The sequence below is a fragment of the Protomyctophum parallelum genome (genome assembly GCF_964188405.1).
Source record: "Protomyctophum parallelum genome assembly, chromosome: 7".
Lineage (NCBI taxonomy): Eukaryota > Metazoa > Chordata > Actinopteri > Myctophiformes > Myctophidae > Protomyctophum > Protomyctophum parallelum.
Window position 1 is genome coordinate 42,582,942 of NC_139705.1, and position 25,000 is coordinate 42,607,941.

At 44.1% G+C, this 25,000-nt stretch overlaps 2 protein-coding genes across 3 annotated transcripts in view; both read left to right on the forward strand.

Moving 5' to 3' along the window:
• Positions 1-8,964, forward strand: part of bmp7b (bone morphogenetic protein 7b) — a 34,158-nt gene extending 25,194 nt beyond the window's left edge. The window contains exons 3-7 of the mRNA XM_083769222.1: positions 1-109; positions 3,191-3,394; positions 5,299-5,375; positions 5,948-6,058; positions 7,028-8,964. The exon at positions 1-109 is cut by the window's left edge and continues 40 nt beyond it. Coding sequence (XP_083625348.1) covers positions 1-109; positions 3,191-3,394; positions 5,299-5,375; positions 5,948-6,058; positions 7,028-7,177 — 651 coding nt within the window. The 3' untranslated portion in view covers positions 7,178-8,964. The remainder of the gene's footprint in view (positions 110-3,190; positions 3,395-5,298; positions 5,376-5,947; positions 6,059-7,027) is intronic.
• An 8,235-nt stretch (positions 8,965-17,199) lies between these two features.
• The window catches only part of irf10 (interferon regulatory factor 10), a 9,076-nt gene continuing 1,275 nt past the window's right edge, over positions 17,200-25,000 (forward strand). Inside the window, exons 1-8 of one of the 2 annotated variants that reach the window (XM_083768524.1) lie at positions 17,200-17,295; positions 17,528-17,718; positions 18,530-18,722; positions 20,771-21,120; positions 21,467-21,521; positions 21,958-22,062; positions 22,362-22,751; positions 24,250-24,368. In XM_083768524.1, coding sequence (XP_083624650.1) covers positions 17,548-17,718; positions 18,530-18,722; positions 20,771-21,120; positions 21,467-21,521; positions 21,958-22,062; positions 22,362-22,751; positions 24,250-24,368 — 1,383 coding nt within the window. In that variant the 5' untranslated portion in view covers positions 17,200-17,295; positions 17,528-17,547. Of the gene's footprint in view, positions 17,296-17,524; positions 17,719-18,529; positions 18,723-20,770; positions 21,121-21,466; positions 21,522-21,957; positions 22,063-22,361; positions 22,752-24,249; positions 24,369-25,000 lie in introns of both variants that reach the window. The other variant, XM_083768525.1, reaches the window with a different exon arrangement.

A 25,000-nucleotide genomic window follows, 5' to 3' on the forward strand; every position in this document is an offset into this window, starting at 1 on the left:
GCCGCCGAGGAAGGCTGGCTGGTGTTTGACGTCACAGCCACCAGTAACCACTGGGTCATAAACCCAGGCAGGAACCTGGGTCTGCAGCTGGCCCTGGAGAGGGCTGATGGTGGGTATAGTCACTGAGAACAGCCCTGTTTCCCCCTAGGTGATTCTCATAGGACCAGGGGTCTTCAACGTTATTCAGGCCAAGGGCCTCTCTCTCTGAGAGAGAGAGAGGACTACATATTTGATTCATGTGTATTCTCAGAAATGTAACCACTTAAACCCCTCAATAATTTGTAAACTTGATCCTTTGGCTCTTCACTGTCTGCCCTTTTTCCCTCTACACCGAATTCTCTTCATGAGAATAGCCGATCTACAAGCCTGTTCCCCCTGCAGTATCTCTGAGGACCCCCGGGTCCCGGACCCTATGTTGAAGACCCCTGATATGACATACTGTAGACAATCTCAACAAATGCTCTGATCAATGCGTCAATGCAATGCTGCTGTATACTGTAAATGTAAATAATAATAATAATAATAATAATAATAATTACACATAGTACCTGAGATAAGATAGGCCTCACTCACACCTTCGCATCTAGGATACAACATTGTTGGATGCTAGATGTAAACAAAGGGTTTGTTTACATCTTGCCCCAATGCATTTCCAATGGAAGTCACATGGTTTGACACAACATTTGTGTTGTACGGCTTTCGGCTGTGTTTCGACTGCCCCCCTCCCCCTCATACAACAAAAATGTTGTGTCAAACCATGTGACTTCCATTGGAAATGCATTGCGAGCTTGCATCAGTAAACAAGTCTCATGCATCAGCTATACATCAATCTGCGTGAACACAGCCAGTCCTACGGATCAGCTTTGAGAAACACATCACAGTTGCGGAAGAATCAGTAATGCTTTCATTCCGTGCCAGATCAGAGTGAAACAAAAAACACCCACGCTCGTCAGTTCAGCATCGCCGTCTTTTCCGTCTGTGTCATACACCGTCATCAGCAGCAGCCGTGCGGAGAACACGGGCACAACATCTCGATAGCGAGTTGGAAATGGAGACGTTGGGCCGTTTGTGTCATCATCACAAAACAAGCTTTTAATCAGCAAACGGCGTAACGTAGGAGGATAGATAACAGCGTCGTGTTTGAATACGACAGATAGCGTGTCTGTGAGGATGGCAGGATGTTACATGTTAGGTGAAGAAAACAGACAGACCCTTTCATGTTTAGGGAGGGTGCTGCTGGGGGAGGCTGTGTGTGCGTGTGTGTGTGTGTGTGCGTGTGTGTGTGTGTGTGTGTGTGTGTGTGTGTGTGTGTGTGTGTGTGAGAGAGTGGAGGGGTTATGGGTGAGCGTGTGCAGACAGGAGCGTTGGGACGTCCCGTCGCCAGAGGCGACCAGCAGCCGGGGTTTACCTCCACACTGCGATCAAACACACATTCCTCTGTGTGAGAATACACACACATTATAAGTTATAACACACTCACATGCATGCACGGGCATACACACACACACACACACGCACGCACACAAATACTCAAGGTTTTTTTTTCTTTGATGTCCAGCTCTATATTTGGTCTTCACGTTTCAGACAAGGAGGAAAAAGAGAAAGGAATTCACAGGAAAACCTCATTTGTGCAGCGGACTGCGGCATGACAGACACTAGAGGTGGTTTTGATTAGGGAGTGACTGGACCACACACACCTAAAACACACACTCAGTAGGCACACGCTGCCAAGGCATCCACCTCGCCCATTCTGACACAGTAAATTCATACAAAAATTGTTCTCCTCTCCTCTCTTTCGCCAGATGACTTAACCACATGGACCTGGGCGTCCCTGTTCGGGGGTGAGCATTAGGCGAAAATAATGGCTGAGCTTACAAGCTCACAACGTGAGCTGGGCTTGTAGATCGGATAGTTTAAGACTTTAAGTGAAGGGATTATGTGTAGAGGGGAAAAATTAAGGGGGCCTATAGAGGCATGGGGGACTCCGATCATGTATGTTTTTCCCCCACAATTTTTGCAATTTTTCCCGCCCGGTGCCAATTGTCTAAGGAGCTGGGCGCTACTCTCCCTGTACCAAGTCCTACCTAGCTGTGAGGCGTTACTGTCACAGTGCAAAGGCAGGAGCTTTAGGACCCAATAGCAGACAGATAGGCACAGGCAGATGCGCTTCAATGCAAGGTTTTTATTTAAAAAAGAAAAACCTTGCCACAAGGAACTTGAAGTACATACAGTACACTAGGAGTTAAATCATGGATACACGAGGAGAACACTACTGACATAAAGTGACGAACTAGCAAGGGAACTGAACAAACAGGAGTATAAATAGACACAGACTAACATAGGCACAGGTGAAACAAAACTCAAAATCAAGACAGGGATTGGCTGGGGGACTAAGAGGACACAGGTGGAAAACAAAGACTAATCACAATACAGGTTAGACAAGGCAGGTACAGAACTACAGGGGCAGACAGGAAGGCACAAAACAATACTACAAAATAAAAGGTACACAAGTTAAAGGTGACAGTCTGCGCCACTGTGCCCCCGACCATGTACTGTATAATAACCACTCTTGAACCCTCACATCCCTATTCTGGGGGGAACATTCGGCTAAAATAGCAGATCTGAAAGCTCGCAGAAGCGTCGTAAACTTGTAGATTGGCTATTTCCGGTCGAAGAGATTTGCTGTAGATGGAAAAAAGCGGTGCAAAGCTCTTGCTAAGTATGGAGCATCCATTCTCTAAGACAGTGCTACTCAACCCATGCAGCCCCTGCGTAATGTATCTGCGGCCCGTCATGGTCATACCAAAAAAAAAGAATATTGTTAAGAGAAAGTGATATGGCCTGATGTCAGCTGAGTATTAACAACTTACATATTCACCTGTGATAATCTGTTCATTATGTAAAGCCTCATTTTGTAACTTCATCATTAATCACAATGTTTTTGTTCATTGAGGTTTATAGATGGAAATGTGGCTTTTTATTACTGTGTGTTTTTAGACTAGTCGTGCAGTCTGTTTTAAATAAATAATTTGTAAATGTTTCAAAAAAATACTGACATTTTAGCTTGCAGCCCTTGGACTTTTGGAATTTTGCTGAGTGGCCCCTAATGTTAAGTTGAGTAGCCTTGCTCTAAGACGTGAAGTGAGCCCCTACACAAGATTGTAAGTGTGCTCTCTGTCTCCCCCTGCAGGGGAGAGTGTTAACCCTCGTGTGGCAGGACTGATAGGCCGCAGTGGGCCACAGAATAAACAGCCCTTCATGGTGGCATTCTTCAAAGCGACGGAGGTGCACCTGCGCAGCATCCGCTCGGCGCCGGGGGGTGCCAAACAGCGCAACCCCAACCGGTCTAAAGGGGCCAAGGGCCAGGAGGCCCTCCGAGTAGCCAACATAGCAGGTAAAGGACTTTACTCTGTGCGTGCGTGTGTGCGCGCACTCCCCCAAGTATAATAGTAGAATTTGAGAAATAGACATTGTGAGGACCACACCATCCTCATGAGATTTTTTTATGCTTATACAATTTTGTATGTGATTTATACATACTGGGAACTAAAAAACATTGCATGGATGCACCTGGGACGTATCCTCAGTGATGTATCCCAAAGGTCATCTGGGTTTTGGGTCTCGCAACATCATACCCCTCACTCAGGTGACCCAGCCGGGGTGATCAAGTCCCGACTTACGTCCCAGTAGCTACCCTCGATCAGTCCCATTATAAAAACCAGGGCCACACAATCCGTTCCTCCTGAACTACTCTGCCGGGACTGGGAGGTCTGGCGTGTGGAAGGACTAGGCTCTGTGGTTTGACTCCTGTCCGGGCCTCTCCTACGTCTCACCAGGTCCACTCCTGTTCCCACCAGGTGCAGCGCAGGACCTGTGCGTTGGACCAGATTCCCAGCACCAGACACTTCATTCAGGAGTGTGTGTGAGTGTGTGTGTGCCCAATCACAGCTTGTACAGCATAAATCAGCACTGGCTGCCCAACCATTGTGCGCACAGACCGTACGTAGTACGTACTAGTATGTTGGGTGTTTGGCTCTCAGGCCAGCCAGTTGTGATTTATGCTGCTGAGCTTTGCCCGCTCTCCTCTGCAGGCCTGGCCGGTGTTATCTGCAGGTGGAATCACTAGAATCAGATACAGATGAACTGGAATGTCTTTATCCCCATGAAAAGCTCTATGCTAGGCCAAGACATATGTACGCAGCCACATGCACAGGCACACAATTATGTGCGTGCACACGCACGCACACACAGACGCATGCACGCACGCACACACACACACACACACACACACACACACACACACACACACACACGCACACACACACACATGCACGCACGCACACAAACTTCCAGAACCAACAACAGAATGCCTCTTGGCTTTGAATGCGGTGGAGCTCTGATAACAAAGAGTGCATACTGGGGGGCTTTTGGGTCTGGAGGTGCGAGCGCGCCGTGTTTATGTGAAGCACTGAAACATTAGACCATAATGCCCGGGCTTCAAATAGCCCTCCGCCGTCGCTGTTTATTTACACCAGCATCACAGAGCGGGCCGGGGCCAGCGTCGCCGTATGGAGGCCAGGCAGGGGCAAAAAGGCCTTTCATGGCACAACACATCTGCGGCGGTGCTACGGGGCAGGCCCGGGCCACAACACATGGGCCAAATGGGCCTGTTTCTGAGCCCTGGATAGTGGTCTTTAAAGGCCTGATGAGAACCAGTTGCTCGTGATCATTCTCAATCTGAACCACTCGCAGCGACTAATGCTCCCCAGACCCCCAGAGGGCAGGAGGGGGGGGCGGGGGCTTTTGGATATTCCGTAACGACATATGGAGGAGTACAAGGGGTGAGAGAGGAATGGTAGAATGGAAGCAGATAAATGAAGTAAGCAGGACCTGGAGGTGGGTGGTGGTGGTGGTGGTGGTGGGGGGGGGGGGTTATGGAGAATGTGGCACGGCCAGCCTGTACACTCACATCTGTTTTAGCCACCCCCAGAAGGGAGCGAGGTCTGGGTACAGGTGGGCCGTTCATTTAACAGCAATTACCAGTCTGAGGGGTTAATGTTTGTAAGGCTGCATTTGGTCTCTGTTCAGCTCTGTCTCTGCATCATCATGTGGTACCGTGTTGTCTAATTGGCGTGTTAGTTAATGTGAATGCTTGGTCTGAACGTGATATCACATTCAATGATGTAAAATATCTCTCTCCCCCCCACCTCCCTCCCTCTCTCTCGCGCTCTCTCTCTCTCTCTCTCTCTCTCTCTCTCTCTCTCTCTCTCTCTCTCTCTCTCTCTCTCTCTCTCTCAGAGAACAGCAGTGCTGATCAGAAGCAGGCATGTAAGAAACATGAGCTCTACGTCAGTTTCAGAGATCTGGGGTGGCAGGTACGGAAAGCACCCCACACACATTCCTCTGCCCGCTCTCTCACCCCCCCCTCCCCCCTCTCTCTCCTTTTAAACATACTGACTGAGTTGCCACTTCAGCATGTCTACAATGGTTATACATCACACAAATCATGCAAATGCTCTCAAACGTAGCTATACTCGCACCTCGTGAATTCTACAGTACAGTATTCATACGCATGGGCTTTGATATTTGAACTTGACCGTGACCTTGACCTTTGACCGATTGGAGGGAAAAAACTTGAGTTAATTTCCTGACCAACACCCTCAACTCATCTGCCAAGTTTGAACCAAATCGTATATCATAACTGTCCGAGTTATCTTTGTGACAGTAGCAAACAAACAAGACGCCAGCCATAACATTACACCCACTATAAGCTGGGCGCCGGTGTAGCTAGTTTCAGGTCTCCCTTGTAGAAGAGATGTGTATCTCCATGGGACTTCCTGGAAAAGTACACGTTAAATAGTACCTCTATAGTTCCTTGTTCCACTGTCCCTTACTAGCTTGTTTTTCCTATCTTTCCCCCTCTGGCTGTCTCCCATTTCGCCTACAGGACTGGATCATTGCTCCAGAGGGCTATGCGGCCTACTATTGTGAGGGAGAGTGTGCCTTCCCACTGAACTCCTATATGAATGCCACAAACCACGCCATTGTGCAAACACTAGTAAGTAGCCATGACAACGGGAAACATAAACCCCATAGTGCATTGCCAGCAGCCGTGTCAGGGTCTAATCATGCCCAAATGTCAAGGGAACACCGCTTCTATAAGATCTTGAAAACATTTGAAAATATTGTCAGGTTGAAGTTAAGTGGACTTGTCATCATGTAAAGGATTTTCACAGCACAAATGCCTGCTCTTATTTGGTTTATATTTTCCTGATTGGACCTTGAAACTTGGTGGTCAGCATGTTTTTGAGGCAGTGCTGTCAAAGCTTTCACAGAAAGTACAGTATCAACTTCCTTTTTTTCCCTACACAGTCATACTGTGTATTCCATCTCTCTTCAATTTAGTGACATTTAACAGCATTCTCATGATGTGTGGAATAAACACGATCACCCTCATCCCGCACGCGGTTAAACGTTGCCTGTTTAAACCGTTAGGTCATCATTAGTCTCACGTAGCCACAAGATCACCAGATATTTCTGGTGTTTGAATTCATGTAGGCTTACTGTTTCGCAAAAGTCGTTTTTTTTGGCCTCTCCAGATTGGAATTTAATTGGTTTTTAATCAAGTCTGAACATGGGAAAACTACGTGGAAACTGATAAAAGCTAATGAGATTTGAACCTGGTGTGTCTCAGTTTACTTTGATGTACGACGGAATTGCTTGCCAAAACTCTACAAGATCTACACATGCTCAAAACGGCACAGTCATACAACAGAGAATTACTCACATCCAAGTTGTAATGTCATTAGCACAGCATTCAATAGTTTGACGATGTCTGAATAATATACACACATATATCTTACCACTTGCAAATGTGGACAGTCACTCAGTCCTAAAGATCGGTCTGTATCTCCTATCTTGAGTGTAATTGATATTCCACTGCTTGTCTGTTATTTTGGGCAAGCAACAGGAATGCAAACGTAGCATGAATTGGCCTTCACTCTCCATCATCTTCCCTTCATGGCAGGTTCACTTCATCAACCCAGAAACGGTTCCAAAGCCCTGCTGCGCTCCCACGCAGCTCCACGCCATCTCAGTCCTCTATTTCGATGACAGCTCCAATGTCATCCTGAAGAAATACCGCAACATGGTGGTCAGAGCCTGTGGCTGCCACTAGACTGTCAGCAACTTTACACACGCACGCACGCACGCACACACACACACACACTCACACACAATAAAATGAACAACAAAATCATCACTCGCATTTACGCACACAAACAAATGCACGCATGCACACATGCCTGCACCAACACCTTCGTGTGTGTGCTCACAGACACATGCATGCATTCATGCATAACAATCGATGCAAACATGTTGAGGACCTACATTAGCTGAAGCCAGTTTACTGGGCAGAGGGAAACTTATTTAGCTTGAGGTTTATATTTTGAATGCCGTAGTCCGGTTGCCCATTGGTGGTGCCGTGAGGATATATATTGCAATATATATTGCAATATAATTGAATAATTGGCGAAACACTAAGATAATAAGATTTTAAAACCATGTCATAGCGATAATTACAGTAGGAGTGCAAATTACACCATGTTAGTTCCATTGACCCAAGCTGGCACACAATCGATTAATTTATCATTAAATTCACGCTTTTAAGACTTTCAAGTGGGCGTCGCTAACCCAGAAAAGGTTGAGAACCACTAGAGGAGCCAATGGAGAAAGAAAATAATTGAGAAGGAGGAACATTTCATACACTGACATGCACACCCATACACACACGTGTACACGTGCACACACAGGCACACAAACGCACACACAAAACACGTGCTTTCTACTGTGTATAATGAGACATTTAAAGCAGTGATTGTATATTAATACACAGTCAACACACAATCTTTTGTTCATTTCAATTACCTTTTATTGTAGTTCGAGTGATTTTCTTACTGTACTGTTAGATGTTGCTTTCTGTATTTTATATGACTGAGAGACCTGGACGTAGGTTCTGAATCTTTTGAGCTCTTCAATGTATAATACTGTGTAAATAGTTTTTCAAAACAAAGTGAGAAGTGTATTTATTTCTTGGGAATGTCAATGTTGGGGCCCGGGGTCGTGTTTCTCTCTGTACACAATGCCGCCTGTGTGTTATAGTACATGTAATAGTACATGTACTTATTACTATAGTAATAAGTAATAGTTCATCCCACCAGCTCTGAGAAACTGATAACAATGTTGGCAGAATATGCTGACACAAGCTGACAAATTCTCCTATTTTGTACCTCCTGTCCGTCTGTCCATCTGTCTGTCCGTCTGTCTGTCTGTCTCTCTGTCTGTCTGTCTGTCTCTATCTCTCTCACCCGTTCTCTCCCTCTCAGTTTTTCCGAATAATATTGCACAGTGCACATTGGTGGTGTGGCGTGGTAAATCTATCATCTAAGTACATGGAGCAACATGGGAAACGCTTCGGTCCTTGCTCCGCTTCACCATAATCGTGTTCTCTGTTTCAGTCAGAGAACGTATTGCCACGTAGCGTACAGACACATTCACATTCGCCTCGACTGTTGAAAATACGGTTAAGTTGTTGGCTTAAGATCAAGACGGTGACTTAACCACTTTAATCCTGACTTTCCCATGTGGAGCATTTCATTATAGGCAGAAAGCTGTCAATCTGTGAGCTTGATATTTAAAAAAAAAAAATCAGAAACAAATGTCGAAGAATCTTAGGGCTTTATAGGTGGTTAAACCATAAATAGGTTGTTGGGATCGCACACCTTTCAGCTCACTGTTTCCTCTGTTGTCATAGTCTTCTGTCTAAATTAGGCTTTACTTAAAGGGCCTTATTTATTGAGAGTTGGCGAGGCTGCCGTTCCATGTTATCCTGAAACAATGCCCCCCCCCCCTCCATCCATGTTTTACTGCTGAACCGGTACAACAATAAACTGGGAGAAAAGCAACAATGAACAGCTTGTGAAATGCCTTTTCTTTGCACATCTGGCCAATGAGTGGAATTGAAATCGCCAAGAGGACGCATGCTGATAACTGGCACTCTCTCACTCACACACACACACACACACACACACACACACACATGCAGATCCCCATTCACCAGCACTATATGCCCTCCACCCTTCTCGACCATGTGTGCCCGGCCTGCACCAAATTACACCCGCCCCTCCCAGCATTCTGTCTGTTTATTACAAAGCCTGGTTTAGATTAGTTATCCATGCCACCCGCAGACTTCCAGCCCTATTAAACTCAGCCTCTGTGTGTGTGTGTGTGTGTGTGTGTGTGTGCGTATGCATGCTTGTGTCTGTCTGTGAACATGTGTGTCTGTGCATGTGTGCATGCGTGTGTGTGTACAGTACGTGTGCGTCCATGTGTCTGGGTCAAGAGACATTTCATGCCAACCCCCCCCCCACCCAAAAAAAACAGCGCCCTCTGCTGTTTGTTTGTTTCCTTTGAATGTGCCTCTGGGGACACCGCCCAATAGAATGTGTGGATAACAGGATGTTGGCCCTCAGCCCTTCATTCCACTAATCCCCAATGCCGTTCTGAATGCTCCTGCCGACAGATTCAGTAGTAATCTGTTCTTGAGGTATTTCATGCCAAGATTACTTCCATGTCTTCCAAGCACTGTCATGCGCTGAACGGTGGGTGGCTCGTCAGTAGAACTAGAATGGTGAATTCCATTTTCCTATGAGCTCTATCTCCTGTTGCTGCAATGTGCTTTCTCGCAGGACTGTTCATGAATTCAGCCTGACGAACATTGGTGGACATTTACCATAATGGAACATATGGTACATGGTGCATTTTATATAGCCCATTTTTCCATTCACACACATATTCTCACACCGACGGTGGAGGAAACTATGCCAGGCACCTAACCCGCTCAAGCAAATAGGGGTTCAGTTTCTTGCGCAAGGACACTTCAACGCTGACTCTAGGGGAGCCTAGGATCGAACTGGGAGACTTCCGGTTCTCAAGCAGCCGCTCTACCTCCTGAGCCACTGCTGCCCCATATCCATCCATCCATCCATCCATCTTCAACCGCTTATCCGTAGTCGGGTCGCAGGGGCAACAGCTCCACCAGAGTGCTCCAGAGCAACATTAGTACTTCCTCCTGGGGGACCCCGAGACGTTCCACGGCCAGTGAGTCGATGTGTTTCCTCCAACTACGCCTTGGTCTGCCCAAGGGTCTCCTCCCAGTGGGACGTGCGTTGAGGACCTCCCTAGGGAGGCGCCCGAGAGGCATCCTATTAGAATGACAATGAATATTTCCTATCTATTTGCAATAGCTGTAAGTGAAAGTTACAGTTAGCTTAACCCTGTGGTTGCTCCCTGACCCCGCTACAGATGTTGACATAGATGCTGATGTTATGTGAGTATACTATGTCCTTCATTTCTGCTGTGTTTCTTATAAGTGCGCAAGAGTCTTTTAACCGCATCCAACATGCAGTGAAAACATTCGCTGACAATAGCAGATCTACAAGCTCACAACACAACACATTGTGAATGTGAGCTTGTATGTATATCTGCTACTTTTGGTAGGGGGGAGGGGACAAGTACAGACCCCTGGGGGACCGTGGTCACGAAGTATATAGGGTTTAAGTGGTTAAGCCTCCACCTACTCTTCCAATTCCTCTACGCTCAACCCTAACCTCCCCAACACCAGCTCCATCCAAGACCTCCCGTTCATCCCCACTCTGCTGGCTTCCTCCTGGTGTCACATTGTTTTATGGGACCAAACAGAGGGATGAGGGATTGGGGGGTACTATTTACATAGCCTAAGAGCCCTTCCAGCGCACGCACGCACGTATACACATTACACACATTAGCAAACAGACTGACATTTTATAATCTTTTCCTTTATTACCACATGGAGGCTCTGCATTAAATAACAAGAAATGTTGCCCAACATCCCTGAAATCTCCAACTTATGAATTACATCTCATTTGGTTGAATAACGCATGGATCATAATGTATCATAATCTCTGTGTTTCTCTGTAGGCTATACTCAGACTCAGAGAGACACAGTACTCAGCCCCAGTACTTGAGTCAATGTATAGAATACCTGTAGATACTCCTGGTCACTCAAATGCAATTTAATGCAATCAGGTAGGACAGGCCTTTTTTGTGTTTGGATGTATATGGGCTTTCAAGGCCAGAAAGTAGTTTTTTGCTACCCAGTAGGCGTTCCTATATAACTACATGATGATGTCACTGGCATATGTACAAGCTTACGCCGCATCACATCACGGATGTGCGTTGGTGTGTACCGCCCTCATGATTTATGCCTGTGCGTTGGTTCCCACAGCACTAGTTTCCTGGTTGGGAGCTCCTGGGGTCTGTGGTAGTGACCGGCCACATGGCCTCATTGGCTGCCCCCCCCCCCCCCACAGATGTTGTTTACATGCTCCTTAATCACACATACAGCCCAATGAATGAGGGCTATTTATTTACCCATCAAAAAAGGTCTCCACATTCATAAAGGATAAAGGATGCATTGCCCTCTGCTGGGGAATAGTGTGTGCCTGCCTGGCTGCTTCTCATGCCCAAGTTATGCCAGGGACAGTCACACTCGCGCACGCACGCGCACACGCACGTGAGCACACACACACACACACACACACACACACACACACACACACACACACACACACACACACACACACACACGTAGATCGCTCTACGACGTGCTAGGGCTGTTGTTATTGGCGGCAGTTCACCATAGATCTGCTCTTTGGTTGGATGAGTTTTCCAGGAGATGCTTTTAACACACATGAGGAGTCTTGTATATGTGCCATCAAGGCGGTCTTGTAATTCCTTCTTCATAGTCCATGGTCTCGGCACCATATAATAGGATGCTTTCAACACTCTGAAGAGAGAGACCTTGGTGGAGGTTGAAACGCTGGACTGCCAGACTCCGAGGAGTTTGTTGCAGGCATTCCAGGCTTGTCCCTTTCTGGCATGAAAGTCCTTTCTGCTGTCAGCCACATATATGAACCCAGATATTTAAAGTCCTCGACTTCCTTAATGTGTGATCCATCCATTGATGTAATACTTGGATGGGTAGGGTCCTCATTCATAAGTATGCACTCTGTTTTCTTGGCATTTAACTTGAGTCCTACTTTGGCAGCGGCTTCTTCAAATGAGATGGATAGACATAACACATCATTTGGCCTACACACAGCAACTTTACTATATGACATGATACAATTACAGGTGTAAGAAAAGAAACGTTATTGTGCGAACTGAATCATTTAGTAACAGAAAGATTTGGGAGAATATGTGGCAAGGGCCACAGAACACAACACAGGTTATATAACTGGAAGGCACAGTCAGGTCATCAAATGCATGATTCACTACAGTAGTAGTAATAGTAAAGGGCGACTAAAGGATGAGGTTGCGCTGAAACGACATGGTCTGGGAACGCCCATATGGTACCTTTTCTTTTTTTCTTTTTTCTTGGTCCGGGTGTAAAATGTGTTTATAATTAGTAAGGCCAGGCGGGGCCTCGGGCCAGCCCAGGTAGGGCCCAGGTAGGGCCGGGACTTTAATTTCGGGCGTGTTGAGGCCGGTTTTTGCCGGCTGCCGGGCACGGCTGCGCAAATAACTTTGGGACAGGCCTGTCTAGAGTTTGAATGGACAGATATCAGTCAAATGGGAGACATCGAAGAGGAAGGATGGGTGGGGATGGATCAACAAAATCTCCATATATGGAGATCTAAGGGTTTGAGGTTTGAGGTCAGATGTAGAGTTGCTGGCTATCCAGGGTGTGATGAGGTCAGTGTTGTGATCTTTATATATGGAGACGGCCATATATGGTGGTGTGACGGACGGACTGACAGGTTTTTCAGGTTTTCATAGTAATCTGCGACCTACTGTATGGTCGCAACAACGTCAAATACACTGTTATATGGTGAATTTTGGAACCTTTCTTTTGCAATGGATTGGTGGCAGTGAGACAGATAGACTTCCTCGTGTAGGTGTAAAACATATCCAGTATCATTTGCATCGGTCAAGTGACATGGATAACAAAATAAAATAAAACAAGAAATATACACAGGGCCCAGGCCGTAGCGTAACGGTCTGGGCACCGGACTGGTAATCCAGTCGCAGTGTGCCGCGGGTTCGACTCCCGGACCCGACACGGCCTTTACTGCATGTCATCCCCCCATCTCTCTCCCGTTTCCTGTCAGCCTACTGTCTGTCCCTTCAAAAATCAATAAAAGGCGTAAGCCGCAAAAAAATATCTTAAAAAAAAAAAAGAAATATACACAGGTAAGGTGACAAAATCACATTACCATGTGATTACAAAAGAAAAGGAAGAAAAAAAGAAAAAAAAAGACCAAAACGTTACAGCATTCATTCATCAACTGACACAACAGCAAATAATATATATATACCAGAGTAGATCTAACAAGTCAAATGGGTTCAGAATCAGATCTGAGCAAGGTCTCCTGAGGAGGCGCGTCTGAAGCCTCAAGGTTCAAGGTTCAAGGTCTCCCGTCCTGTCCTGGACGGGGACATAAAAATAGATAGTGATGACGATGATAATGATCTCAGTGGTTCCCAAACTGTGGTGCGTGCACCCCTTGTGGTGCGCGAGTGCCTTCTAGGGGGTGGGCGACATGAAAAGGCTAATGGTGGTGCTATGTTATTTTAAATATATTAGAATATAGCCTATGCTGCATATGCCATATTCAGGTTCATATATGTGCATGTGGATAAATAGGAAATATATGTCTCTATATAGCGAATGCAATTTATATTTCCATGTGGGGGGGTGCATCAGCTAGGTCGGGAGGTGCACGGCCAAAAAGGTTTGGGACTATCTTCTTCTTAGATTCTAACAAGATAGATTTACTAACCAGAGTTGGAGGCATGGCTGCTTCTCTTCTTCTAGAGAATTGATGTGATGTCTTCAGATAATGCTACGGCCAGTTTATTTGGGCTTTGAATGCCATTAAAAAATGTTACAACTTTAAAAATGTTACACTTTTAAAACAGCTATTTCAAGATGTTATCCTACTTATTCAGTGAATAGCCTATTACTGCCAGAACCGGTTTGCTGCAACTAACTGTAACAAGGCTGGACACCAGCTGTATGACCGGTATGGATCCAAAAGCACGAACAAGGCTGGTTCCGGTCGTAAAGGCTCCATGAGCAGGAGGACCATCAAAAGTGAGATGTGTATGTAATGTGTGTGTATATATATATATATATATATATATATATATATAGTCATTTGGGATAGCAGTAGAATGAAAGTATGAGCAACAAACAAACACTCACTATACTATACTACTACTTGTTCAAAAGCACACTCAAAACTCACCTTTTCAAACTGGCTTTCCCTACATAACCCCCCCCCCCCACACACATACACACACACGCACACACACACACCCTTCTTGTTTGCCCCTCTTTTGATTTTTATTCCTAGTTTTTAACCTTTTAAACCTTTTAATTTGTTTTCTAATAAATATGTCTGTATTTCTTTCTGTAAAGCGACTTTGGGTACCTAGAAAAGCGCTATATAAATCGTATATATTACTATAGCCCAAAATGGCTATAGTGAGTTGCAGTATTTTCCACTATTAGTAGAATTAAATGAACCAGACAACTAAATTAGAATAAAATTAACTATTAATTCTCAGTTTGTAGAGTGCACAAATCAGGGTAGGCAAGCATGCACATGCATGCTAGCCTACACATTAAGTGCTTTACATTCACCCATTCATGGCAGAGGGAACCATGGAAGAGCAGTTACGGGTCAGTGTCTTGCTCAAGGACACTTTGACACAAAACCAGGAGGAGCTGGGCATTGAACCGGGAACCTTCCGATTCCATGAAGGCCACTCTACCTCTGGAGCCACTGCCGCCCATATACTGTCAGCCTACTGCACTTCTGTACACTTTTTGATAAACATCTTCCTGCTAGTATAATCATAGTAGCCTAACTGATGATCATGTTTTAGGGGGGAAATAATCACAGCACTCTTTAATACAATATACGCTCTTGGAGACATTTAGATCGTGTCAAAGGCCATGTCTCACCTAGACACAGCATCTAACACCAATTGTGACCGGACAAGATTCAATTTATCCCCGGAGCAAGCAGGTCGGCTCTATTAAAAAAAAAACATTTTTAATAAGCACTTGCGCAGGAAGCTGGGTAGGAGTATGAATACATTTATAATATATAAATGTATTAAGACAATCCTTGAAATCTCCAACTTAAACAAGTCTGAATGACATCTAATTTACAATTGTTGGACAATGCATGGATCATAACTATAAAGTACATATATCATTTAGAAATCAAAAAATACAATTGTACATGTCACTGCACTACTCAATAATGTAGGTTGTTATGCCCTCTGCTGGGGAATACTGTGTAACTACATGTATGTATTAAAGTGTTTGCATGTGTCTGTGTGTATTTGTACAGTATTACTATTGTAGACATTTAGAGGTTAGGTTCAGTGTCAGATATCAGTCACAGAGCCGTGAGCTGTAGATCAGCTATTTTTGGTTTTAGTGTTAGGTGTGTGTGTGTGTGTGTGTGTGTGTGTGTGTGTGTGTGTGTGTGTGTGTGTGTGTGTGTGTGTGTGTGTGTGTGTGCTTGGAAATTGAACCTTGATCTATTGTAGTATGCTAGTAAATCAGGCCTACTACAGTCAGCAACAAAAGTTCCATTCACCACACTCACTCACTCACATGCACGCACACACGAGCGCGCAAGCGCAAGCGCGCACACACACACACACACACACACACACACACACACACACACACACACACACACACACACACACACACACACACACACACACACACTTTCACTTTCACATGAAACTTTCGATATGACACGTATCAAGTAGTGTTCACAATTTGCACCATGTTCTGTAAAGGTTTTAACTGTGAATTTTGTGAAAACATATGGTATATCCGCATAGGCCTACAGTATATTATACTACAGCAGGACATATATTTAAGCAGCCCCCCTACACTCTAAGGACAGGAGACCTATGGACTATATAGCCTAGGAAATATAGAATAATACATGCAATCTGCATAAAGCATAGTTTGCCATTGTCGTTTTCTTTTCGTTTTTTATTGTTTAAAAAACAAAATCATATGCTGCTGCAATGTCCAAGATCCAAACAAAAGTAAGTTTTGCTCTTATGTTCAGTATAGGAATGACCAGTGGCTGGAGAAACAGTACAGAGTCGGCATTGGTAAAGGTTAACCAATGGTATGTTTATTCACCAAAGGAGCATTACCAACTGGCATAAATGCAGGAAGCTCTCTAGGCCTACTCCCAGCACAGACTTCAATTCACTGGCAAAATGGTAGCCTTTTATACCCAGCTGCATGCCTGGAGATAATGAGAATGGTCTATCCCATTTACAGGGGTGTCTTCAAATAAGAATATACCATAAATAAGCATACATATAAATAAATAACCTTAAACCATACAAATGTTACAAGTTTCTGTGAACTACATGAACTATACAAGTTATATAATAAGTCCTTCACACTACATAAATAAGCAATCGCAACACATCTTAATGTTTGTTTTTAGTTCAATGTTTGTTTTAAAAACTCCATTGACAATGAAGGGAAAATTTACTCATCTTGTACTAACACTTGAACATGAAATGCCATTAATAAAGATAATTTAATGTTTGTTTTACATCACCATTATAGGCTACATAACCTAATCAACATGAGTTAGACTTTGATATGCCCCTGATCACACACAGGTGTGATCTTTTATTTTTCCTAGATGCATGCAGGGGACATTCCTACATCAGCTGATTAATATCTTGTGATAATTATCAGACTATGCAGGTGTTTAATTCTCTCTTTCAAGATTGCATGGAAATGAGGGAAAATTGCTAAATTAATAACATTCATCAATTTTGGTGGTATGGTATAGCCACACGAATCAATTAGGCTACGGGTTAGGGTTAGGTTTAGGGTTAGGGTTAGGGTTTCATTTAATCTATAGCGTATTATCCAGTTTGTGTAGGCTACACAAGACATAACTGCTGCCCTGCAGCCTACTGCAATCAATCATTATCATCCCACGCCCGTGCACGTTGCTGCTCGCGCTCAGAAAAGCAACAGGAAACTGAAAGCATGAACTTGAAGCTCTTTAACTTTCGCTTTCGTTTTTTAAAGCGCTCCTATATATTTGCGACGTTATGCCACATTTTCACACATGATTTAGGTGAGGTTCTTCACTATAGACTCCAACGATGGAAATTGTGCAGGTGCAGGCTTACCTTTTGGACAAAATAGGCTATTATTTATAGGCTACACTTAACATTGACAATGTTTGTAATTTATTAAAGTAGGCCTAGCATATATAGGGAAAGTGCATGGCAATTTATCATTGCTCGAGCGCGCGGCTTAGTAAATGAATTGTCATTGTGATAGTGTCACTGTTAGGACAGTGAGTCAAATAGGCAGGGGCTATATTATATTTTCCTACCTGGCAAGAAGAGGATCATTGATAAAGTGCAATGAAGATGGAAGCAAAGATGCGCCTGAGAGAATGGCTGATAGCTCAGATAGACAGTGGACAGTATGAAGGACTCTCCTGGGAGAAAGAGGACAAGACAATGTTCAGAATCCCATGGAAACATGCATCAAAGAAAGATTACAATCAGGACGAGGATGCAGCCCTTTTCAAGGTAGTTATTTATCATTGCAACGTTGCATCATGAATAGGCCATAGTTTCTGGTGGTGTCCCTGTTGGGGCAGCTCTGTCATAATTATTTTTTAACATTAAATATTAAGTAAAAAAAATAGCAAAAATTGCCAGTCTACAACCATACATCATGCTTAAATGTGTACATGAAATTATTGTCAAAACGATAGGCCTATACTCTGTGAGGAAGTTAATAAATCAATTTATATCATAATGAAGCCTTACACAAAATGTTGCAGTAGCCTAATGAATATGGAAAGAAAGAACAATAGCCTATTTAATGTATTTAAACTACACAGAATGTAGCCTACATTTTGCAATGGTTAAAATGTTTACAGTATCATGATACTGTATCAAGTTGAAGAGTTTCTGTACAGTATGTGGTTCTCAAAGTGTAGGCCGCAGACCCCTAGTGGTCCTCGAGGAGGTTCCCCTGTAAAATTAATTAATATTATAATTATAGCATAAAAATCAAGCATCAAAAATAGTTTAACCACTTTAACCAACCCTATATTTTTAGTATTTTATACTTTGTGAATAGCCGATCTACAAGCTCACAACGTATCGTGATGCTTATGTGTTGCCTTGTGATCATGATTTTTACAAAATTAGAAAATAAATTGGGGGGAGGTGGTGAACACAAAAGTTCCCTTATGAGGATCGCTGGCGCAAAACATTTTCAAATAGGGGTCTGCAGCCACATAATATACATAGCAATTTGGGGGTCCTTGACCTTGTTTGAGAGCCGCAGCGGCTGTACTACCATGTGATCTTTGTGCTTGTCCCCCTGCAGGCCTGGGCTGTGTACAAGGGTAAGTACAGGCAGGGGAGGGACGTGGCTGACCCAACTATGTGGAAGACCCGCTTGCGCTGTGCACTGAACAAGAGCACAGACTTCCAGGAGGTGGTGGAGCGTAGCCAGCTGGACATCTCTGAGCCCTACAAGGTCTACCGCGTCCAGCCAGACACCAGCATAGTCATAACAGGTGCAGTTAAAACATCTAGACCTGAGGCCTATTCGACAAATGCCTCCTAAATCATTTGAAAAATCTTGAAAGTGAATCAAAGATGTTAAAAAATATTGCAGATGTACAAGCTCACAGAGTGGCACGGATAATATTTATAATATTTATGCTTATATTAAATTAGGCCCACTGGTTTTCTAAATCTGTCATGTGAGGTAAGGACCCAAACACAGGACAGCCAGGCATGTAGTGTTCAAAACCACAACTTAAAACAGACTGAAACAGGTGACAGGATAGTGGATACACTGACTCAACTGGACTGACTGGGGAACAAGACTGATATTCACATGAGGGTTGATTACAAAATGAGACACAGCTGGAGCAAACAAACATAGAACAATGAAAACTAGACCAGGGAACAATACATAGAAATACAAGACCTAGACTGTACAATGAATGACAGAAGTCTGTGACTGTGACAAAATCAGCAAATCAAAAAATCTGTTGTGAAAAAAGAGTGTGAAAAAAAGATAATGGTTTTTAGTAGTTTACAGTAGTGCAGTGCACCAATTTCCCATATACTGTACCGCTCTTTAACTTGCTTATGTACAGTGTAAGCAACTTAAAGAGCGCTATATGGGACATGTATATTATGCACCTAGATCGTGTATATTACAAGAGAGTGGATTGTCCAGATTGTGTCGCAAAAGCTGATTCAGAAAATGACACAAACATTGAGCAAGGACAGGACATTCCTGACAATAACACAGAGGAACTTAGACAAATGGAGCAAACACAAGAGGCTTATGGGGTAAAAACTGAAACAGATAAACAACACACAACTGATGATACACATTGTGGTACAGAGCAGAAAACAGGTGTCGGCAGGTGTCATGAAAACACATGAAACAGGACAAATTGCGAAATGCATAAATAGAGGTGTTTTACACACAGCTAAAATGTTGAGGTGTGCAGGCAAAAACGGGTATAATTTGCTTGATATTGAACCCACTAAAGTTGCTGACACCACATAGTTAACTAGTAAATCAAGTGCTGAGAACCTGGAGGTAGAAACACATGCTGCAGACAATACCACAGACTTATGTGATGATGCATTTGTAACTAATGATGTGCCATATTTTTGTGAGGATGTGTTTGAAACAAAAGATGTATCACTTAACTTAGAAAAACATGTTGAGACTAGAAAAAGTGCCCTTCTGGGCACAGGTCTCCACCAGGTTATCCACAGATCCGTGCAGTTAGAGGTAAAAACACTTTTCGGCCAGTTATAGCGCCACCTTGAGGCTGAGTTGAAATTGTTCATGTGGCATTTTGTCCTCGGCCTAGTGGGAATGTGGGTGCACAATTTCACGGAAATCACGCGATGTGTTCATGATTTGCAGCATTTTGTTTGAAACTGAGCACTCCTGTGAACTTTGGAAGCCAATCTTAACCAATCAGGATGGAGTCTGAGAAATCTGAAAGACTGGTTTGGTTGAATGGCTCTAGAGAGACTGTGTACCAATTTGCGTGATGTTTGGACAAAATCTGTAGGTGTGCTGTGCAAAAACTTGTTTTGCACAAAGCGGCCTCCTGGTGGCGCTATAACAGGCCGTTCTGGAAAGTTTGGGGCAGAGGTTCATCGTTGGCATCCAGGGAGTGTGTGTGCAAAATTTGGCATCGACCGGGTTAACGGTGGCCGAGATTAGCTGCTAACGGACGGACACACACACACACACACACGGACGGACGGACGGACGGACGGACGGACGGACGGACGGACGGACGGACGGACGGAGTGCAAAACATACTCTCTCCCCATGCCTTCGGCCTGGTGGAGACAATAAATGGTCTGGAAGTTGCTTCTCTCCACTGGTACAACAGAGTGAAGGATATGGTGTTAATATGCAGTACATAGGATATGCCTATTATGTGTGTTTGTTTATTTAGTGTACTGTGTAGCCTCCTAATACATATTATTATTTAGTGTACTGTGTAGCCTCCTAATACATATTAGGGCTGTCAAAAGTTTAAGTTTTATATTCTGGTTATATTCTACATTCTTTCAGAATTACCCAAGATAGAGAATCTGTTGGTCATCCACGTTGGTGGGCCCAGCTCCCCTGCCAGGGGCACCCCGCACCCACAGGGACCCCCGTACCGACAGGGACCCCCGCACCCACAAGGAACCCTGCACCCACAGGGACCCCCGTACCCACAAGGAACCCTCCACTCACAGGGACCCCCGCACCCACAGCGACCCCCGCACTCACAGGGACCCCCGTACCGACAGGGACCCCCGCACCCACAGCGACCCCCGCACTCACAGGGACCCCCGTACCCACAAGGAACCCTCCACTCACAGGGACCCCCGCACTCACAGGGACCCCCACACTCACAGGGACCCCCACACTCACAGGTAACACCACACCGGACAATTATCAGTGTGTGTGTGTGTGTGTGTGTGTGTGTGTGTGTGTGTGTGTGTGTGTGTGTGTGTGTGTGTGTGTGTGTGTGTGTGTGTGCGAGCGAGCGAGTGCACGTGTTTGAAAGACAAACATATATCGTTATTATAGATATATTTATTATAAAAACGGAATGGCAGATAAATATGTACTATAGTTGTGCTGCTGCCGGTCTCCTCATCTTCAAATTGTATGAAATCCTGGGATGATGGGTACAGATCAACTTTAGATCAAATTCTGAAATAACTATATTTTTTGAAATGTTGTGTTAACATGCTTGTGTCTTTCTGTTTCCTATAGTTTCTCTGTAAGACGGAATCATTAAATGAAGATGAAAATGTCCCAAATGTGAATGGTAAGGACCACAATTAAGATAAACACACTGTTGAATAAAGCTGTAATCTGGAATTTATTTAAATGAACGAAACATAATTTTAACCAATCGCAATCTGTATGGTAGAGCATGTTAATACATTATACTAGTACATCTGTAGTGGTTGGTATAGGCCAGCTGCTGGTGGTGTGCAATACCTCCCCATGTCCAGTACTTTCAAAAAAGGTACTGGGATTTCTTTTGGATAGCCAATGTACTGTATAAATGGATAAAGTGGTTAAAATTAGTGGTTAAAATATTTAGCTGGGGACCCCCTGGATCCACCTGACCACTGAACCAATGCTGTAGTAATAATGTAATCCAGCGATTCCCAACCTGTGGGTCAGGTGAGAAAAGGGTGAAAAGTTGTGGTATTGTGTCTGTATTTATGTGGAAAACGACCTCTGCTCCTGTTTAGACGCTCTCATGAGGGAGCACATGTACTGCTGGCTAGATGGAGGAAGACCGCGCCATCACAACTCTCCTCCGCTAAACTTTCTCAGCCCCACGCTGGCTATAACTGGTAAGACCCCTAATGCAGTCATTCTCAAACATTTTAATTTAAAATAATCTGCAGTTTGGTATACTGGCCACAGAACCCGGCTAATATACGCCCCTCTGAGTTACAGACCCGTAAGGGCCCATTTGTTTCCAAACTATCAGTCATTCAAGGACTCCCCCAAAGACCCCTGGTGGTCCCCCTGGACCATATACTTTGAGAACCATGGTGTAACCAATGCATTTAAATGTAAACAAAACAATGACCTGCTCTTCCACTGGAAGACTAGTATTGAAGGAGAATGCATGCTTGTGTCCGCACAGACTTCCGTATGCGCGTGAGGTTGTTATACCACGGCCACATCGTGACGGAGGTGTCCACTAGCAGCCCAGACGGCTGTTTCATCCTCCAGGGCTCCGTTCCGCTGGGAAACGAGAGGATATATGGGCCTTGCAGTGCCCAGCAGCTCTCCTTCCCTTCCCCAGAGGTGATGTTCCAGCTGGATCCGGGTATAACGGAGACCATGGGCCGCCTCCTGTCGCACCTGGAGCGGGGTGTTCTGCTGTGGGTCGCTCCTGATGGCGTGTTCGTCAAGAGGTTCTGTCAGGGCAGGGTTTTCTGGAGCGGGCCTCTGGCAGAGCACACCGACAGACCCAACAAACTGAACCGGGAACGGACCTGTAAGCTGCTCGATATGCCTATATTTCACAAAGGTATGTAAAGTGCACTTTAAGTCTCTGGCCTTATCAGATTCGCTCCTAATAAAGCGGTGACAACTTCCATATTGAACGCAGTTTTTAATATGTGCAAGTCAGTCAAATCACTGTTGCTCTGGTTAAATTCTGAGAGTCTTGTTTGCTGAGTAAATGTTGGTTGGAGATTGTATTGGGCCAGAACATTGTCTGTGACAACTGTGGTTCATGTACTCATCAAGCACAACAGTTAAAGTCTTTATTGTCACATCACAGTTTTACAGGTAAAAAAGTGTGTGAAATTCGTTTTTGTGCATAATTCCCATTTCCATTGAAGAAAAACAAAGAAAGGGAAGAAGAAAACAAAGGGGGGGTTGGGGTTAAGTTAAGGAGATTAAGGAAGGAAAAGAAAGAAAACTTCGAGCAGTTTTACCACGTACAGTACCAAGTACAGGAAAAGGGATTATCTTCTGTGCTGGTCTTAGATATTTACAAGCTTTTGCTACAAATGGTACAACCAAAGGGTCTCTTAGCTTTTTCCCACGAAAAGACATATTTACACATGATACCTGAGATAAGATATATATAAGGTGCATATATTAAGGACATTATTCAAGGTGCTAGGATATGAATTAAGGTGCAAGGAGTGGTGGTTCAAGGAAGAGCTAAAGTCCAAGTCAACTATTCCCTGATATAATCTCAGTAGGTTCAGGAAGACGGCCAGCCTAACGACATTGATTGTCATCAGGCCGCCTAGCAAGACTCATGCCTTGCTCAGCGTTCAGTTGCCAATGCTGTGCCTCAGCTTTGTTTTGTTTGATACTCGTTTGATACTTTTGTTTCGAGCATTTGTTTAACCACTGCGCTTTAGATGGCGCCCAGTAACTACTATACTATCCACACCTGCGTGCTAGCCTGCCATACTTCATGTTATTATTAAACAACTTAGTAGCCTACACACACAGTTTTGGGATTTGGGTTGAATTAAAAACGGATTGAATGTTTATTCTGGTTTTGAGTTCTGCTGTTTGGGTCCAAAACACACACTCTCTAAGAGCAAAGTTTTTGCATTTATTTGCATGCATGCATTAGAGCTTGTGAAATCACTAATTATTCATGACAATTTGTTGTTTTGGACATGCAAGGTTTGCACTCGACAGCAAAGATTTCCCATTCACAGGTGGAGGCAGCCGTGAAAGTGTTCATTAGCCTGGCTCAAGTTGCACTCATTTAATGTTAACGCCCTGTTATACGGCTCTGACTGTTGGAGAATGACAGAAAAACAATTGTCAAAATATTGTCACATTGCAAAGCGTTATGACCTTGATGGTCTATATCTATATCAGTGTGAACAATAGCATTGAAAGAAAAAAGACTGTGAAGATATAATGCAATTATGCAAACATTGTAAAATGCTTCGTTAAAGGCGTTACTGTAGATAAATGCAGAAAATGTACCATTTTGATTCCGTCAATCAGAGTCTTGTCTGTCATTTTGTCCTGTCCGTGTTCATGCACAGAGCTCCAAAACTACATTCATGGGGAGGGTTCCAGACCCCACTATGATATTGAGTTGTGCTTTGGGGAGGAGTATCCAGACCCCAACATCCCCAAATGTAGAAAGCTGATCGTGGTAGAGGTACGTAATGACGCTATCAGCAACCAGGTGTATATATTTCCATATAGAGGAATAATAATAAAATATGTAATATTAATAAAATATCACCCTATAGGATGATTAAACACCTCAGCTCCGCCTCAATATTTAATCATTCTGAAGGGAGTTATTTCTCAACAACTACCACTGCAGCTAATTAATAGATATATGAATAAATTTACCCAAAAGTAACAACAAAACAAAGTATTTCCTTGCTTATGGTAATTAAAGTATTCTATAAGTAACACGGTCACCTTGGAAAACAAGGAAGTGTTGATCAAATAGAATCAATTTCCGGTTACTGCTTTGTTTATTTCTCGCTTCAAATGTTTTCAAAAACATTCTTGAGAGCAGCGTTTAGTTATAATTTATACACGATATTGTGTGTTTGTTTACATGGCTGTCATGTTGGATTCAGCTCAGACAGGTGTTCCGCCTCTGGGGCTTTGATTAGACAGTGGTCTGTTATTGAGGTGTCATCCCCAAACCCTATACGGCTTGTGCAAGGCAAGGATGCACTGTGATTGGCCAGTGGCTACTTTGAGTGGCAGTCGGGGCAAACGGCCTCGCCAGAACATGATTTAGGCTACCATTCTGTGCCTATCGGGTGAGTC